Raw genomic sequence first — 17,414 nt, 5'->3', positions numbered from 1 at the left:
AGCATTCAGAACTTTGCCACCACCGGGTGAGTTGGCCAATCATGCGATGAAATGGAAACGCCTATGAACTACGGACACCACGGATGGACAAAAAGGACAATTCTGTCGTTTACCCTTGCTGCTGTCGATACTGTGTTGTAGCTAAAAATGACATCGCTTGTTTTCAGACATTCTCTCCTTCGCGGCGTTCCAGGGACATGCAGGTTCATTAGCGAGTATCGGGCAAAGAGACCGTTGTTTACCCTGTTTTCAGTCAGAAGGTAGCTATACTGTACAGTCCTGTGTCAGCGTTGGTGTGCACAGTGTTGTGCTTCTGTTCGTGTTGTTCGTGTAACTGTCTGTGTAACTAGCAACTGCTGGTTGGCATCTGCCATACAGATCGTTCCTAAAAATACAACAGAATTCAACTCAATGGTCACTTTGTTAGGTACTGTATTGTTGTTGACAATGACATCCCTTTATGACCAAAGTGTACCGATCCTCTTCCAGCAGGATAAGTTGATGTGCCATACCACTCAAATAATCTCAAACTAGTTTGTTGAACATAACAATGAGTTCACTGTACTTAAATGCCCTCTGCAGTCACCAGATTTCAATCCAGTAGAGCACCTTTAAGATGTGGTTGTGGTGGCAGCTGACAAATCTGCATCATTGTGTGATGTTAATATAGATCAAAATCTCTGAGGAGTGTTTCCAGCACCTTGTTGTATCTATGCCACATAGAATTAAGGTTCTGAAGACAGGAGAGGGGACCAAACCGATTAAAGCAAGATGTACCTAATATAGTGTTTGGTGAATATATAAAAATGCTTAAACACCTTTCCTTTAATATCCTTCTTTTTCAAAACAGTTATGCCACTGGTGAGGACAACAGGGTGCCCAAAATATACACCAAAACAGGAGACAAAGGTTATTTATCATTGTAACTCAGACAACAATACCGCACTGTACTTTTGGAATAAGCAATATTTTGAAAAACTTTGTCTTGATTCCTTCTTAGGTTTCTCAAGCACATTTACAGGAGAAAGAAGGCCAAAAGAAGATCACATTTTTGAAGCCTTGGGGAATACAGACGAGCTGTCATCAGCTATAGGGTAACATTTCTACAATTCAAATATGGCATGTCATTTTAGCATTTTTTTAATGATATGCCTTGTCTAAAGTTACATTCTTAACTTTTACAGGCTGGCAAGAGAGTTTTGCCTCGATAAACGTCATACATTCACTCATCAATTGGACAAGGTTTGATTTTGTCATACTGCATTTCTTAACTTCTTTCAGTTCCTACACCATAAATTCAGAGAGAAGGTTTGTCATCATTTGGCTTTTGTCACCACAGATCCAGTGCGTTTTACAAGATGTGGGCTCCAACATTGCTACCCCTCGATCATCTGCAAGAGAAAGCCATATAAGTATGATAGCTTTGGCTAATCAAGTCAGTCTGTTTTTATTTATTGTGTCACACGTGATCACACTTTATTCTGTTTTTTGCAAGAGAGAACAAAATTTATTGCACAGCCAATTGTGGACTTGGAGACCTGGATTGATGAGTTTACAGAAGAACTCCCTCCTTTAACCAGCTTCATTTTACCAGTAAGCTGCACACGTTTTTACAAATGTTTGCATGTCCCTGTTGAACTAATATATACTGTTGTTTTTTTTTCTCCCCCTCCACAGTCTGGTGGGAAGAGCAGCGCAGCTTTGCACTTAGCTCGGACAGTCTGTCGGCGAGCAGAGCGCAGGTTAGTTTTAGTATGATCTATGTAAGGTCGTCCTGAATGACAAAGTAATCTGTAGTTGATTCTGTTCCCCTCCCCATAGCGTTGCTCCAATTGTGCGATCAGGCGAGGCAGATCCAGATGTTGCCAAGTTCTTGAACAGGTCAGTGTTGTACCTTTTTATAAAAAAAAAAAAAAAAAAAAAAAAGAAGTTTCTTCTACTACATAGCTGACAAATATCCTTTCCCTCCCACTCAGGTTAAGTGACTACCTGTTCACAGTCGCCAGATATGCATCTATGAAAGAGGGCAGTGAAGAGAAAATCTACAAGAGGCCAGAATGACCAGTCTCATATGAAGATTAAAATAAAAAGCATTACCTTTTGAGATGCATATACTTTATTCAAACTATAAATACAATACATAAATGTTTTTTATTTTAATGCATTTTCCCCACATTTAATGTAAAAAAACACAGGTCACAATAAACAGTGTACATCCAAAATATTTGTGTCCTATAAGTTTCAAACATACATTTAGACAAGTTAATATACAGTTAACAATTTTGTCCATAGAAATCCATTCTTGTTGATTCTATAATAATGCGCTTCTGTCTTCCATGGCCTGCTCATAACAAAAGTGGCAGTTTGTTTAATTCCAGCATGGCTGTCATTACCCTCCCACACAGTCACATAATCTGGCACCAGCCCTGGCTTTTCTGGGAAAGGCTGCTGGCCCATGTCATTAGAGACAGATTGCGGTCCTCGAAGGGTGGATAGCGCAGGTAGGTCACACATTCAAACCGTGCGCTTCGTAGCAGACAGGATTTCTTGTGAGAAAAGGTATCAAAGCTGTAGCGGCCATGGAAAGAACCCATTCCACTGGCACCTTCAAAGAGGGGAGGGGGGGTTAGTTGGTCAGACTGGCAGATCACTTACAGACTGTCCCACCATCCATACTACTACTGCAGCTTAGACTTACCTACTCCACCAAAAGGTAGAGCCACCATCACACTCTGCAGGATGCAATCATTAGAGCAGAAGCTTCCACTGCAGGTCTCACTCATGAGTCTTGAAATTACCTGCAGTGTCAGAAAAGCCACCACATGATCAGAATAAATCCTACAATGAATTCTGGCTTCAGTTTCCCCCCCCTGTTCAATTTGCCTCGTAGACCTACCTTGCCGTTGGTGGAATATGCATACACACAGAGGGGCTTTTCTTGCTTATTGATAAAACTAATAGCCTCATCCACATTGTTTACAGTCAAAATAGGAAGAACTGGACCAAAGATCTCCTTTTGCATGACGGGGTCTGATTCAGCCACATCTGTCAAAACTGTTGGGGCTTCAGATTTAAAATAAATAAAATTACAGCCATGTTAAAGCAATCTATTAAGTGCAATATGTGTCAAGGAATTCAGCTTTTCATACCAATATATTTCTCTGCTTCTATCACATGCCCTCCCACAGCCACCTTGCCAGATCTCCATAAGATCCCTCTAGTACGGTTAAAGATCTCTAGATTGACTATCCGGCCAAAGCTATGTGACTCTTGGGGATTAGAGCCATAAAACTCCATCAGGCAGCACTTGAGGGCCTGCACCAGCCGAGCTTTGACATCTGTGTGGCATAAAATGTAGTCAGGAGCCACCAAACTCTGTCCAGCATTATGAAAACGTGCCCAAGCAATGCGCTGCACAGTGGTGAAAATGTCACAGTGCTGGTCCACGTAACATGGGTTCTTCCCTCCCAGAATCAAGGTGACGGGTGTGAGTGTGCGGGCGGCAGCCAGAGCAATTTTGCTTCCGTCTTCTTTGTTTCCTGCAGAGTGACAGCCAAGCTTAAACAGTGAACAATTCAAAGAACACTTTTTTTAAATTTAAGGATGACTAATAAAAATTACCTGTAAAGAAAACATGATCAAATTTGAGCTCAATCACTTCAGGCAAGTCACTCAAGCCTGCAAGAATCGCATGGAAGCATTCCTTGAGGAAAACAAGAGTTTTGTATGAGAATTCCTTTTGTTCCCCCTCTTCAAACAAGCATCTCTTATAATCCAACTAAACTAAAAGCACACACACAAAAAAAGCAATATCACTGGTGAGTCAGATATTCAGTCATGGATGACTGAGTGCTCAATTCTGAAACGCCAGATTTAAGTATCTCAAAGTGTAATCTCACCAAATGAAAGCTCATTTGATTACAGGCCAATAAAAGGGTACCTGCTCAAACAGATTCTTACAAAGGAGTCAAATTATTCTGGAAGCTAAAACTATGAAGTGTTTCACTCTCACTGTAGCAACCAAAGTCAGTTATTCTTATGTTAAAGCGAGTGAAGTAAAAATTCATAGTGTGCAGTCTAATCAGCTTCAGAACAAAAAAAAAAAAAAAAAAAAAAAAAAAAAAAAAAAAAAAAAAAAAAGGGGGGGGGGAGTATTGCCTTTGATATTTTAAGAAAAATACTGCAAGTTCTTGCAGGGAAAAATCAGTCCCTTTATGCTAGCTTACTCACATTATCCAAGTAGGAGGGAATTAGACGATGGAGAAGCTCTGTTGTGTGCACAGTAGACTCGGAGGGGCTGATGATTGCACAGTTTCCTACACAAATGTAAAATAAAACATCAGTTGCTGTCAGTTAGCCTGAGTACAGGAGAACTAAATGATGAAATAATACTGGCTGCACCTGCTGCAATGGCCCCGACCAGTGGCACAAGGCACATTTGTACAGGACTACACCAGGTCCCAATGATAAGCACCACTCCCAGCGGTTCACTGATCACCAGACAGTCGTCCAGCGTGGTGGACTACACAGACCGAACAAATTACATTACAAGTGAAACAGCACAAGTAAAAAGCTGGTAAGGTTCATCATGACACAAACAGAAAAACCACATGAGCTCATTTTATTCCTTTAGAAAGGGGCAATGCAACTTCTGTTTTAATCTGCTTTGCAGGGCTCAGCACAATACATTTCTTTGTAGCAGTACGTGGAATGTTCTCTCGAAAAAGGTCATGATTAATCCCAGTAACATTATCGAGATGATTTAAACAACAGTCTTACCAGGTTCCTTTCCACTTTCTGTGGCTGCATCCACTTCTTTAAGTTGTTAATAGCATATAGAGCCTCATTCTTGACCAGGATCAGTTCAGACACAACCGTTTCAAACCGAGGCTGGTTAAAAACAGTAGACGAATATGAAGTCAAAGAAAAAAAAAACAACAACATTTGCCTCTACCATCAGTTCTCACTATTAAAAACAACGACCCTGCAGGGAGACCGCTTCCGCCCTGACCTTATGGAGGTCCCTTCCAAGTGCATCCACAAAGTCACACTCGTGTTCCTCCAGCATCTGCACCACAGCCTCCAGCTGAGCCAGTCTGAAGTTCTCCTTCAGGGTACGTCCAGCTTGAAAGGCGACTCTAGCCCTCCTCAGGAGATCCACGCTTTCCAGAGGATACGTCTTCAGACAGGGGTCCCCGAGCCTGGTCCTGTAACAGTACGCTAGTTTTAACATCACAAGGCGAATGCGCACAATCCCCCCACCACCACCACACCCACACACACGTTTATCACTGCACCTTCTGCATGTTAGCCGCCCATGTCTCTGACAAGCAGAGCACGCCTTTACTTTTCGACTCATGTCTGTCTGTGTCAGTCAATAAATCGCTACCGCTGGCCTTTCCGAATGAACCAGTGTGAAATTAAGCTTGTGCACCCGCTCAGCAAGAGCCTCCCACCGGCATATATTGAAAATCCGAATAACTGCAGTGCAGACAGTCAGGTGATGCACATAAAACTAACAAAGCTGGACGCTTAAGCTGAGCCACCCAGAACAGCTGTATCTAATCTAAGGTCATTTGCAATAATAAGTCTCAATGTCTCGCAAGTAGGCCAAAACAAAGGTCTTTTCACTTCTTTTTTTTTTTTTTACCTGCGCAGCGCCTTAAACCATCGTGCTGGAGTCGGACTCGGAGGACGGCTCATGGTTATTGAGAAGCTTCAATCTCAGGCAGCAGTCGGAGTAAAAACGACCAGCAGCTTTCCCAGCAGCGCCGTCCACCTCTCACTAAGGGTCACACGGTGCAATCAGAGAGCACAATGGAGAGTTTGCTTCAGACGCGCGTATTTACACGATAATCCCCAATCCACGGTATTCAAGGGAACCAGAAAATGTACCAATCCCGCAGCCTGATGTTAATGTCTCATGCATTCTGTGAATTACCAGCCTTTTACACTCTTGTTTGCTTTTTCTAAACAGGATCTACAGGTGTTTGTAATCAACTAATTAACGAATGAAAAAACCCCCACAAATTGTGATCAAATGATTTATATCACACTCGTGTACACGATTTAACATTACATGAGGAGGTATCTTACAAATGGACAAATCTTACATGGGATATTTTTTTTAAATCAATAATGCGCCTTACTATAGTGCAGCGAGATTCCTAGACATTCACTTTTAAAAAGAGAAAGGGGGAACAAAAAAAACTTACAAAGAGCGGTTGAGAACATTTCCGGGATAATTTCTTTTTATTTATTTATTTGTTGTACTAAAAGAGTCAGCATCAGCAATCACTGGTACACTCAAAGTCTTCTCTTGACATCATTTAAACAGATGAGCCACCTCATCGGGAGACAGACAAGCATGTGAGGTATCTTTCACCACTCTTGCACACTACCACGCGCACACACACGCACACACACACTCGTGAGCAGTTGCAGTAGTGTGTCATATAAATCCATTTGCAGTGCTTTCAGTTCTTGCCCAAATACTTTAAGGATCCCCTTAACTGATTTGTCAGGTTTGATTTTAACATCATTTAACATCATTATTAGATTATTAGATAAATTTATTACAACCAGTCTTATGTGTATATATGTAATGGTTGCATTTTCATTATAAATCACTTATTTTTTTTCACGAGTTAGTGGCCATCATATAACTTCTTAGAAACATGGTTACATATTAACAAAAATCTCAATTTTCATTCATGACAAAACTTTTTTTTGCATAATAAAGAACTTTGTTAGGTTAGACTTTTTTCCTTCTTCTATCGCTTTTAATGATGCAGTCCTTTTTTTTCTCCAAATAACCAAAAGTCTGTGCCTGGACCTTCTGCTGTAAATGAACCCTGTGTAAGGTAAAAAATTTTAAGCTTATAAAGTCACATTCACTCTCATGTCCCTTTCCCCCTCCCTCCCAACTGCCGCAAACAGCAAAATTGTGTGCAACGTTTCCAAGGGAACATCATCAAGTCAAGCGGTCGCATTTGGTTGACGAACCAGTCCATGACATCATTCTTTTCCGCATGGCTTCAAAAGTCCACAGAGATCAGAGAGCATTGTAGTGAAGCCCTCCGCGGTTGTTGTGGTATTACAGTGGTTCCGCTCTGTGTTGCTCCTATAAGCAGAGAATATATCCAGGACCATAGCCCCCACATTTCTATGGCTTGTTTCCAAATCGTGGTTATTGGTTACGGTTGAAACACAGTCAAGCGTGCGAGCAACAGGTGACGACGATTCGTGAGGCACTCGGCATTAATCCAAGGTGTAGTGAGATTTCTTTTTTTCCCTAGCATTAGATACACAGAGTAAGAAGACTGGTTTGCTTTGCTCTTCTTCGTGTTTTTAAGGTGGAAGTTGTGCAACATGGAACAGCTGCAAACACAAATAGTGACAAAACATTTCCAGTTCTTTTGGTCAAAAGTAACTGATGCTACAGAAACGACATCTTTCTTTCTTTTCTTTTTCTTTTATCGAAGAGTAAGATCAAACCTTTTAGGGGATTATTTGCTGCGTCACTGGAACTGAGGCAGATTGTTGGTTTTTAAGATCTACTGGGAACATGAAAACCAGAAGGCCAACGTCTCTCTCAGGTGGACCCAGTGTCTTTTAGTGGGGAGAAAAGGGACAGAGCTCAAAAACGATTTTCCTTAAAAACGGGACATAACGTAACGGACAGGATCGGCGTTATGAGCCACCACTCCTTCAAGGAGACTGAACACAAAACATTGATTTGTCTTCCACTTATACGAGAAGCATCATGTTCAGGAAAGACACATTAAGACTCATTCAATATAAGCTGTAGGGTGCCGGGATAATGGAATCCAAGCTTACAAGTAACAATGCATCGCTTAGTTTTACACAAGTGAGACGACAATGTGTGTAATGGCTTGCATTGCTTCTGTATTGCTTTCCAGTTCGCTTAAAGTGGGAGTGTTAGACTCATTATTCTGTTAAGCCTGAGAAACATGTATACTCAGTTTCTGGAGGGGTAAAAAGAGAGAGGAAGATGTTAGAAATTGGATTGTTCTGCAGAAACAGCATTCCCCTTTTGATGGGAGACACAGCTTAACTGGATCTCACTCCCTTAGAGCTCATCCAGATTATAAAAGAGACAAAAAAAAGAAGTAAAGGGTCCTTCAAGAGTCCTGTTTTGTTTGAGTGATGCCCCTTTGATGTTAAAGGCTCCAACGCAGGTAAGCTGAGCCTCTTGCTTGGTATCAGACTGTATAATACAGCCCTCCTGTGCAGATTGTCCTGATGCAACAGAGTTAGGAGAGCTCAAAGCCTGTGTTCATACTGATAGCGTAGCGCAGCTTGTCACGTAGGATGCTTTTCTTGCTGTAGTTGGGGAGCTTGAGCAGGTTGAAACATGTAGATGAAGTCGGAAGTCGCCCACCAGGCTCCCTCTTTCGGATGGTGAAGAAGCCCCGGAGGACACTGCCGAGGGTGTCCCCAGTGTCCTACACACATCGGCGAAAATGTCAAATTCATCAGAACACAAGGACACAATCATACACAGGAATTAACCTAGCAGCACATAATATTGGTATAGACCTTTAGGTTTAACTTAATCAACAGCAGAAGGCTTGACAGCCATCTTTGTACACAGTCCTTTATTTTCAGGAGTTCCAATCAAATATATCAGGACAAATAAACACAATCATAAATAGAATGTTGATGTTTAACAGCTTATGGAGAACCTTTCAAGGCTGAAACTCGCTAAGATCAGCAAACAATGTCTTTCCTCCTTTGTGATGATTTGTCTGGGAAGTTTGTGTTTGTTAGCTTAAATTTTGTCTTCAGCAAATGAAATACAGCGATCCCACTAAGAACATAATCTAATTAATGTAAATGATTCAGGCAACTGTCTGCTTAACTTTGGCTCTCCAGGCTGAATCTGAATAGAAATTGTAGCCCTCTCTAGATTTTAATTGTGCACATCAGAGCTCATCCAGCTCTTTCTTTCTTCTGTCGTATAATACCATCCCACTACCTCCACTATTGTTTATATACGATGTTTGCTTAACATAACAAGCCATTTCAGGGATTCTACATTACTTTTTCCTTCCCGTCTTTCTATTGCCTTTAACCTTTTATCTAAAATGAAATGTGAATACCTTCTTTAAAGTTTGCACTGCTTTTTGTTATATAACTGTGGTATTATATACTGTGTTAGTGTCTAAAAATATATATTCCTAACTCTTTTTTCTTACCTGATCATCTGAAACTTCCACACAACGGATGGAGAAAGGCGGTTTGAGGTAGGCAAAACCTAGGAGAGGTGGCCTTGAGCAGCTGGTAACAAACTGTGAAAACACATTTAAAAAAAAAAAAAAGACAATAAATGGTTAAACTATTGTGGCACCAATAAAAAAAAAAAATATCTGGCTCAACAAATGACACCTTACTTTGAGGAACATAGCCCTCTCCTCAGCACTGAAATCACTGGACAGGATGTCCCACAGCCAGATGATGACACGATGGCTGCTGTGAAAACCTCCATAGTAGACCGTGTGTTTCCTGAGAATGATGAACATATTTAACTGTTTGTACAAACAGAAAGCATGTACTACAAGCAAAAGACATCCTCCGTATTCGAAAAAAAAGACAAAAGGGTAAAATGGTAGATACTTTAGGTCATCTAGATCAATCTCCGCGTTATCTCCTGAAATGAGACGCTGAACCTCAGGGGTGGAAAACATGTGCAACCACTCCGGATTAATGATGCTGCGGAAGCCTCGGATGAAAGCAGCCGTCTGCTCCTTAATTTGTGTGTGCATGCGGAAGTGGGCCATGAGGTGGATGTAGCTGATTCTGCAGGATATGACAAAGATAACATCATCGAGATAACTGGCGAATTCTACAGAATACAAAAAGTCAACAAAACAACATTTCAGACATGAAGTGCTTCCATATCCTTTTATTGTTTTACCGAATTTAAATGCACATACTTGTTTTCATTGGTAACTGGCATGGTTTTTCCCCCAGGTATCAACTCATGACAGACAAGCTACAATGAAACATACAGTTAACTCTTAACTAATGTATTTTGTATATTTATAAATTAAAATGTATAAACATATCCCATCCTTACCTGCCCCATAACATCCTCATCATAGGATAATGTCAGCCCCAGATCCCCTACATCTCCATCATAGCGCTGAAAACAAATCAGAAGTGAAATATGCCCTGGATATCAGACACTGAAATACAACAACGTGAGCTGCAAATTGCAAAAAAGACAAAGTCAAAAGTGTGTGTAGTTACCTTAATGGAAGTGAGGTTCTTGTAAAACTCTGAATCCAGTGAGGGAAGCTCATCAATGGAGCTGTAGAAAGTGCTGTGGTGGTGACCCAAGACTTGGCTAAGGAAGAACGAGGCAAAAGGGACGTCCACAACAATGCCCTGAATAGGCAGAAGTGACAGTGAAACACTGAAGCTCAACCAGTGAAATGTATTCAAAGATCTTACAGACATGGTATATTTTAGACATGACACGTACCTCATATACAGCTTTCCCGAGCATCTTCCCCACAAACTCAAACAGCTGCAAATGGTTCTCATGGATGTAAGAGGTGGGCGAAGGATACAGCCTCTCGTTTCCACTTGTGGTCTACAACAAACAATCAGCACAACATATTCAGGAAAAAAAGAAAACACACTGAAATTTTGCTACTTAAGTCTTCATGTTTGAAGAATGTCAACTATTTGTTTGAGTTACCTTAAAGAGGTTGAGAGCAGGATTAAAGACTTTCTTAATGATCTCCTCTAAAAACTCCTTGAAGACACCATCCTGGTCGATTCCAGCCTCATCCACACCCAGGTCGTTCACAAACTTCACCCGAATTACGCCTTTTATGGAATTCACTGGTAACCGGCGCAGTTGGTCATATCCATCCTTAAGACAGGGAAATCCTGGTTTTATTAAGGAACAATATATTTACTTTCATCCAAGTAAATCTATTTGACTGGCTGAAGCCATACCTCTAACATCCGCGAGCGCCGAATGGTAATATGGGTGACATGCGGCGAAGCAGAGCTCGTTTCCACCAGTCCTAAGCTTTCTTTCTCCTTCGTAACAATGTTCCTGAACAGCAGCACCCTCTAAATTGAGAGAAAAAACAATTACACAACTGACCCCCCTCTCACTGCTATAAATGAAAGAATTACATTTACTCACATTTTTATGTGGGATAACGTGTGGGATGTACTGGAGTAAAAGCTGCGCTCTCTTCTTGCCTTTCTCCAACTCTTGGAACAACAGGCTAGGCTTTAGATCCCTGAATGCAACAGCAGCAACATGTAAAGATGTGCTTATAAAAAAATGTATATATATATATCACGTAAACATGTCATTCTGAAACACAAGGCTAGTCATGCTGTTTGTATTTACTTGCGCAGCCAGTGGTCGTCAGGGGTGAACCGCCGCCTGCAGTCTCGCTCATAAAGCACCATCAGCCAGCCATGAACACTGTGGAACAACTCCAGTTTCTCTCCCTTTGCATTTTCTATTAAACACAAAATACACAACAGACGTTTCAATAAGAAAGCATGACCTGCGTAACAGGTGCCATTGTGACACCGCACTCACCTAAGATGCCATCCCATATCATCTTGTACACAAATGTGTTCAGAAAAGAGGAGATAGTAACGAGTTCCTCTATCTTGAAGGACGTTTGTTCTTCATATACTTCAATGTCATCCAGAATTCTGTAACATATTGAAGGTGTGTCATAAAATGCTGCAACCACCTTTTAGAAAGCATGGCTAATGAAAGTAAATAAATAATCTGTGAAATTACGTGATAAGGTGCCGCGAGCAGTCACAGAAGAGCATGAGCATAGCAAGGAGCTGTTTTGACTCTTCGGTGTCATTGTTCAGACACTCCATGAAGAGTTTGAGGCCTCCCTGAGGACCCAGCTCACAGATGAAAGCCCAAAGTTTGGGCAAAAGGTCATCAAGATGTGTAAGACCTTTAAAAAAACCCCAGAATGAGCAGAGACTGAGTATTGTATCCTTCGTACTTTCAAGTTTAGATAAAATACCAGTTCTTTGGACTGACCAGTGAGTATCTGGAGGCGTATTTGCGTCAGTGTAGACAGTGCGGTCTGGTAGAGCACACAGATGCTGCACACTTTCTGAACTTCAGCTGAGTCGACCCGCTTCCCCCCGACTGGTTTCAGGATGTTACGCACGGAGGCTGACTTCTGAAATGCTCGTTTGAAAAGGTCTTAAAAAAAAAAAAAACAGAGACACAGGAGTTCAAAAAGTATTCAAAACATTTATTAAAAAATAAACATTGTGCTTACTTAAAAATATCACAACAGAACTTAGGAACTTACTTTTAACTGGTAGGTTATTTTGTGAAGTGCTAGGTTGTGGTGGTGGGGGAGTGGGCTCCTGACTCTCCAGCTTTTTAGAAAGGACGTCACTGAAAAGAGTTCTAATAACAGGTACGCCCCACAGGTGCTGAAGCTGTTTTGTTACCAAGGGCATTGACTCATTAAGACTGCAGAGAACAGAAGACAAATAAGGCAGGTGGGAGAAAATAGTTAAGTACACCATTTCTTTCATCATTTTTTTAGCAAAAGAAAAGTGAAAGTATGCAAGAATACAAACATGTAGACATATTTTCTTCTTCTTTTGGTTGCTCGCTTCAAGGGTCGTCAAAGCAGATCATCTACCTCCATCTCACCCTATCTCGAGTATCCTCCTCTGTCACACCAACCCTCAACTCGTCCTCCTTCATGACATCCATGAATCTTCTTTGCAATGTTCCTCTTTTCCTCCTGCCTGGCAGCTCCATCTTTACCATCCTTTGTCCTGTATATCTATATCCCTCTTCTGCACACTTCCAAACCACCTCAGCCATGTCTTTCTTCAAACTGCTCTACCTGACTTGTCCCTCTAATCTTCTCTATCCTGGTCACTCCCAATTAAAATTTAATATCTTCAACTCTGTCACCTCCAGCTTCACCTGTTCTCTCGTTGGATGGTTGAATCAGAATCAGAATCAGAAAGGGGTTTATTGCCAAATGTTGAGCAGGTTTACAACATTAGGAAATTGCTGCGGTGCTTCAGTGCAAACATAGTGTCATAAATAGCACTTAAATAGACATGAAAAAATAAAAGTAGGAATAAGAATTAAAAGTGCTACGTAGAAAGATATGTGCATGAGATATACATGAGATATATACATGAGAATAAGAATTAAAAGTGCTACGTAGAAAGACATATACATGAGTGCAGGTGGTGATCAGTGCCAAACATGGAATGATGCAGTGAACACAGCGTAGGGTCATGTGTTAGTGGCGGGGACAGTCATATGGTTATTGTTCATGTGTCCAACAGCAGAGGGGAAGAAACTGTTCTTATGGCGAGAGGTTCTGGTGCGAATGGACCGGAGCCTCCTGCCTGAGGGTAGCAGGTCAAACAGACTGTGTCCAGGGTGAGAAGGGTCAGCTGAGAGAGAACCCACGTATTTAAATTTATCTTCACTATCTCTACTTCTTGTAGCTTCATCTTACCACCTGTCTCCTTGCACTCACTACAGATCACAATGCCATCTTCAAACATCATGCAGACTCTTGCCAGAGATCATCTGTCAGTCCATCCATCACCACCGCAAACCAGAAAAGGCTCAGATTCTGGGATTCCTGTGCCAGAAGTAATCCCACTCCTACTTTGAACCGATCTGTAACTCCTACCACTGCACCACCCTCATATACCTCTCTGCCTATTCTGATTTCTTCGTGCAGTACTACATTTCCTCTCTTGGTACCCTATTATATGATTTCCCCAGATCCACAAAAACAAAGCACAACTCCTTCTGATCTTCTCTATACTTCACCATCAACACTTTCAAAGCAAACATTGCATGTGTATGATAGATTGTTTCATGTTTATTTTCTTCACGGACTATATACATAATGTATTAATCACATAAAGGGAAAGTGCTCTTTCTCAGCATGAAGCCATACTGCTGCTCGTTGATCATCATGGCTCTTCTTAAACTAGCTTCAACATCTTTTCCCCACATATTCATGCCACGGCTCATCAACTCTATCCCTCTGTTGTTGCTACAACTTTGCACTTTTGTCCTTGAAAATCGGTTCTCCATTGCACTTCACTCAGGTGTCCTTTCACTCTCCAAGATTGTCTTAAACAATCAGGTTAAAAAGTCCAGTGCCCTTTCTTCTAGACATCTCCATACCTCCTTAGGAATGTGAAATGAGCCAGCCATATATGTTAGCCTAATATACTGTCTAAGTTTTGAATTGAAGCTTTGGGGATCACTATTCCAAGTGAATATGAACTTATTCATATGATTTAAACAAACATGAAGAATTTAACTTACCCATAGTCCACAGTTTGCGAGAACCAGCCCAGCACTTGGTGCCAGTGAGTTAGGTTGGACTTCTTCTGGGATACATATCTCTGGCAGTAGGACAGCATGTCAGTCAGGTCCTTCACAAAGTGGTTGGCCTCCTCTTCAAGCACTTTCTCATTAAGGTAGCCTAAGTGAATTAGGTTTCCTATCAAAAATGAGAAGGAGACATTTAAATAGATATTACTTAGTTGTTTATTAATTTGTACACAAGATGCAACTGACTGAATGTGCACAATTCTTTGAACCAAAATACTATACCTAGTAGACACAGTGTGTGGCTGCCCTCAAGACACACACAGATATCCGAACACTGTTCTTCTCTACTGAGAAACAGAATGAATTTCCGCAGCAGGTCATGCGTCTGGATAGATGCCATGCACTGTCAAGGCAAAGAAAATATTAATAAATACTTCCTTACATTTTATTACATTGTCTCACTATGCAATGAAAAACACACATCACAGTGCTTTTACCTCTGGAGTAAGCCCACTGAGGTGGGTTATGATGGCTGGGACTGACATGATGTGGATGAGGAATGATCTCAGCAGATTCTCAGAAAAGTGAGCAGCAATGACGGGCCTGAAAAATACTTGATTTAGTTACAAACGTAGCCTGAAAACAAAAATTTAATTTATAAACAGAACAAACAGACATAACACAACAGCAATTAACATGTCTCCTCTACTTAATTAAAGGTGAAATATTAGCTTACCTTAATGACAAAGTGAAAATGGCTGTCAGAGTGCCTTTGGACAGAGACGGTTTAGAACGAGCCAAGCCATTGGTCAGCAAGATCTAAAGAAGAAAAGCTGACATACAGTGAGCCTTGCATTTCAGAAGAAAGGCAATGTCACACTATTTCAACGCATATCTTCATAAAAATGAGCAAATGAGTCGTAATACTGAACCTGCAGTATTGAGTAAAATCCCTTTTGATTGAGATGGCCCATAATATTTTCACAAATCCTTGTCAAAGCAGGCCTGAGAGCCTCACCTAAAATATTCAGAGGAAATTATATTTTTCTTCCTTGCAAAATGCAAGACCATGAAACATTTTCCAAAGCTTGACTTCAGGCTTACCCTTTCCCCTGACTATCCGCCAGGTTGATGTGTCTGTGAAGGTTACTAGCATGGTGAGGTACAGTGTCACCAGTTTGTTGTCCTGAAGTATGTCAGGCTGGAAATCACAAAACACGCAGTTATTTTTATTATTGCACATTTATAGTGATAAAATGAATATCAAAACCTATTTTCGAGCTTTAAATTAAGACTAACCTTTAAATTTTTCAGCAGTTGACAGCAAGTCCAAAGCACATCTTTTATCTGTTTGAGCCAGGGAATAGTGAGGTCTTTGGACAGAGCCAAGGAAACATACCACACCTGAGGGCCAAACAGCCAAAAAGCCATTAAGATGAGAATATGATTGAAAAAGTTTTCAGCATGAAGAGACTTTAAATGCATGCATGTTTACCTTAGGTTCATTTTCAACCTCCATGCTGGCTAGGATAGCACGACAGAGCTTCTCAAACCTCTGAAAAACAAAATAAGAGCCACTTGAATTGCAGAGCAAATGACATGTGTATAAACTACTACTGCTAAGTTTACAGAACCCTCAAGGGTCTGTCAAAAGTGTCAATAATGGTAAGTGCAGATATGAATCTCAACTTATTTTTACCAGCTATATGACAATGGTTATTATTAACGTATTGATTTAAATACTTGTATAGCTGGTAACTCACCATCTTATCCTCTTGGCAATATATGAATAGTAATTTGCGAGCAATTTTGAAAATTGAAAGTGCATTTCTTTTAGATGTCCCAGTTTCAGAAGCTTGAAAGTAGTCATCAATCTCTTTCCTGTTTAGAGAAGAGGGAAAACACACACACACACACACACACACACACACACACACACGCAATGAATATAATATTCACTCATTGCATCTATGGTAAAAGCAGAGAACCAAGCTCTTTAAATCACAGTTTTCTAAGAAATCTGCAACAAGAAACCAGCGATCACCTTATTTGCTTCTGGAGCCTGCAGCGACATATAAATCTTCTGACCAGAGCTTGAATGATAATTGCTGCTCTCTCCTTCTCCTTCTGCCCCTTTCTCTCCTCTCTGGCCTGCCTGGCTTTGTCCAGGAACTCGGACTTGGAGCTTTGAGGTACACTAAACATCGTGCACCCTGGGAAGAAATTATTCAAAATCGCTTGGCCGCTGTACAAAAACTATGCATGTGCAGTTATTGATTGCATTTTGGCAGTGGTACCAGCGAAAACATCCGCTCTTTAAGAAGTCTGTGATAAGACAACATCTATGTTGTTTTCAGTAAACTTACCTGCGACAGTTAAGTTCAGAGGATTTTGTCTGTCCTTTGGGCTCACCTTCCGCTATAGCTCCTCGGTCATTTGGGTGTCCATGAGATCCATGCAGGAGAAGAGCAAATTTATTTAATTATTTATTTAAAAAGGAGGCTAACTTGCCATCTCCGGAGCGAAACAGTAAAAATCGAGCAGTGCTGGTTAGCACATAGGGCTAGTTAGCTACTTGCTGGATTAATACTGATCCGGGTGAATTTATTCACATCAATTTCGAGATATTTCTCATCACAGCGGGCTTAGATTTTATCTCATGTCAATGACAGTCTCGCAAACGCCGCGAACACACCGTTTCGAAATGTAAACAATGAGAGGAGATCAGTACATTGACTGCAGCCATTAATCCCCTGTGTCGCATTAAATGAGTCCGGGTAGCGTTTGTCTCCAATTATAACTCACGATTCGAGAGTCGGTATTAATAAAATGTCTGCTATGTGGCAAGCTATCTTGGGTGGTATTGTAACAACAGCGACTTTGTATTTCTGGCGTTGAATAAAGCTACAACCCAGTATGTTGGGTGGGTGGAGGGGGGACTATTATCCCTGTTACCCCTTAAAAAGCGGAAATATTTTAATGTAATTAAAACATTTTTTTTCGAGTAACAATATTAGGGTATAACGGATGGGATGTAACG

The 17,414-nt window shown here is 41.0% G+C and overlaps 3 protein-coding genes across 5 annotated transcripts; 1 reads left to right on the top strand and 2 right to left on the bottom strand.

The window, feature by feature from the left end:
• Window positions 1-71: 71 nt before the first annotated feature.
• On the top strand, window positions 72-2,084 carry mmab (metabolism of cobalamin associated B). Of its 2 annotated transcripts, XM_005940179.3 has the most exons (9): window positions 72-260; window positions 851-909; window positions 1,001-1,094; window positions 1,185-1,242; window positions 1,340-1,412; window positions 1,496-1,593; window positions 1,678-1,742; window positions 1,822-1,881; window positions 1,977-2,084. In XM_005940179.3, exons 1-9 carry the CDS (start codon window positions 148-150, stop codon window positions 2,059-2,061), a joined length of 705 nt encoding a protein of 234 aa, XP_005940241.1. In that variant the 5' UTR covers window positions 72-147; the 3' UTR covers window positions 2,062-2,084. The 2 variants fall into 2 exon arrangements, with proteins under 2 accessions (XP_005940241.1, XP_005940240.1); XM_005940178.2 differs by having other exon boundaries at window positions 1,496-1,742.
• Window positions 2,085-2,098: 14 nt separating this feature from the next.
• On the bottom strand, window positions 2,099-5,950 carry aldh3b2 (aldehyde dehydrogenase 3 family, member B2). 2 transcript variants are annotated; one of them, XM_005940177.3, is made up of 10 exons: window positions 5,651-5,950; window positions 5,012-5,207; window positions 4,780-4,890; window positions 4,402-4,522; window positions 4,231-4,316; window positions 3,622-3,703; window positions 3,150-3,539; window positions 2,897-3,063; window positions 2,699-2,798; window positions 2,099-2,605 (listed from the first exon to the last, which is right to left on the bottom strand). In XM_005940177.3, the coding sequence occupies exons 1-10, from the start codon at window positions 5,701-5,703 to the stop codon at window positions 2,406-2,408; spliced, it is 1,506 nt and encodes a 501-aa protein (XP_005940239.1). In that variant the 5' UTR covers window positions 5,704-5,950; the 3' UTR covers window positions 2,099-2,405. The 2 variants fall into 2 exon arrangements, with proteins under 2 accessions (XP_005940239.1, XP_005940238.1); XM_005940176.3 differs by lacking the exon at window positions 5,651-5,950 and adding an exon at window positions 5,298-5,491.
• Window positions 5,951-6,237: 287 nt separating this feature from the next.
• ube3b (ubiquitin protein ligase E3B) lies at window positions 6,238-17,293 on the bottom strand. The gene is made up of 27 exons (XM_005940175.2): window positions 16,741-17,293; window positions 16,419-16,587; window positions 16,138-16,255; window positions 15,870-15,929; window positions 15,674-15,778; window positions 15,479-15,575; window positions 15,307-15,392; window positions 15,111-15,193; window positions 14,872-14,977; window positions 14,657-14,777; window positions 14,366-14,543; window positions 12,351-12,517; window positions 12,071-12,238; window positions 11,810-11,981; window positions 11,600-11,718; window positions 11,402-11,516; window positions 11,189-11,288; window positions 10,993-11,112; window positions 10,730-10,906; window positions 10,511-10,621; window positions 10,276-10,413; window positions 10,103-10,168; window positions 9,960-10,018; window positions 9,640-9,822; window positions 9,417-9,528; window positions 9,222-9,314; window positions 6,238-8,468 (listed from the first exon to the last, which is right to left on the bottom strand). The coding sequence occupies exons 2-27, from the start codon at window positions 16,577-16,579 to the stop codon at window positions 8,277-8,279; spliced, it is 3,207 nt and encodes a 1,068-aa protein (XP_005940237.1). The 5' UTR covers window positions 16,580-16,587; window positions 16,741-17,293; the 3' UTR covers window positions 6,238-8,276.
• Window positions 17,294-17,414: the final 121 nt, after the last annotated feature.

This window comes from Haplochromis burtoni, unplaced genomic scaffold, assembly GCF_018398535.1.
Source record: "Haplochromis burtoni strain Fernald_Lab_line unplaced genomic scaffold, NCSU_Asbu1 Contig_276, whole genome shotgun sequence".
NCBI classification, from domain to species: Eukaryota; Metazoa; Chordata; class Actinopteri; order Cichliformes; family Cichlidae; genus Haplochromis; species Haplochromis burtoni.
The sequence above is the reverse complement of the archived record's forward strand: the minus strand, read 5'-3'. Positions and strand labels throughout refer to the sequence as shown.

What these genes read in the sequence shown, in the direction of transcription:
- mmab (XM_005940178.2), top strand. Translation starts at nt 148, where the DNA reads ATGACATCGCTTGTTTTCAGACATTCTCTCCTTCGCGGCGTTCCAGGG. An exon ending in ACCCTGTTTTCAGTCAGAAG is followed by an intron (nt 261 to 850) that starts GTAGCTATACTG and finishes TTTTCAAAACAG; the next exon opens with TTATGCCACTGGTGAGGACA. An exon ending in GAGCTGTCATCAGCTATAGG is followed by an intron (nt 1,095 to 1,184) that starts GTAACATTTCTA and finishes TAACTTTTACAG; the next exon opens with GCTGGCAAGAGAGTTTTGCC.
- aldh3b2 (XM_005940176.3), bottom strand. Translation starts at nt 5,359, where the DNA reads ATGAGTCGAAAAGTAAAGGCGTGCTCTGCTTGTCAGAGACATGGGCGG. An exon ending in TTCCCTCCTACTTGGATAAT is followed by an intron (nt 3,704 to 4,230) that starts GTGAGTAAGCTA and finishes GTTTTCCTCAAG; the next exon opens with GAATGCTTCCATGCGATTCT. An exon ending in AGAAGCAGAGAAATATATTG is followed by an intron (nt 3,064 to 3,149) that starts GTATGAAAAGCT and finishes TTAAATCTGAAG; the next exon opens with CCCCAACAGTTTTGACAGAT.
- ube3b (XM_005940175.2), bottom strand. Translation starts at nt 16,579, where the DNA reads ATGTTTAGTGTACCTCAAAGCTCCAAGTCCGAGTTCCTGGACAAAGCC. An exon ending in GATATGGGATGGCATCTTAG is followed by an intron (nt 11,517 to 11,599) that starts GTGAGTGCGGTG and finishes TGTGTTTAATAG; the next exon opens with AAAATGCAAAGGGAGAGAAA. An exon ending in TGGAAGTTTCAGATGATCAG is followed by an intron (nt 8,469 to 9,221) that starts GTAAGAAAAAAG and finishes CGATGTGTGTAG; the next exon opens with GACACTGGGGACACCCTCGG.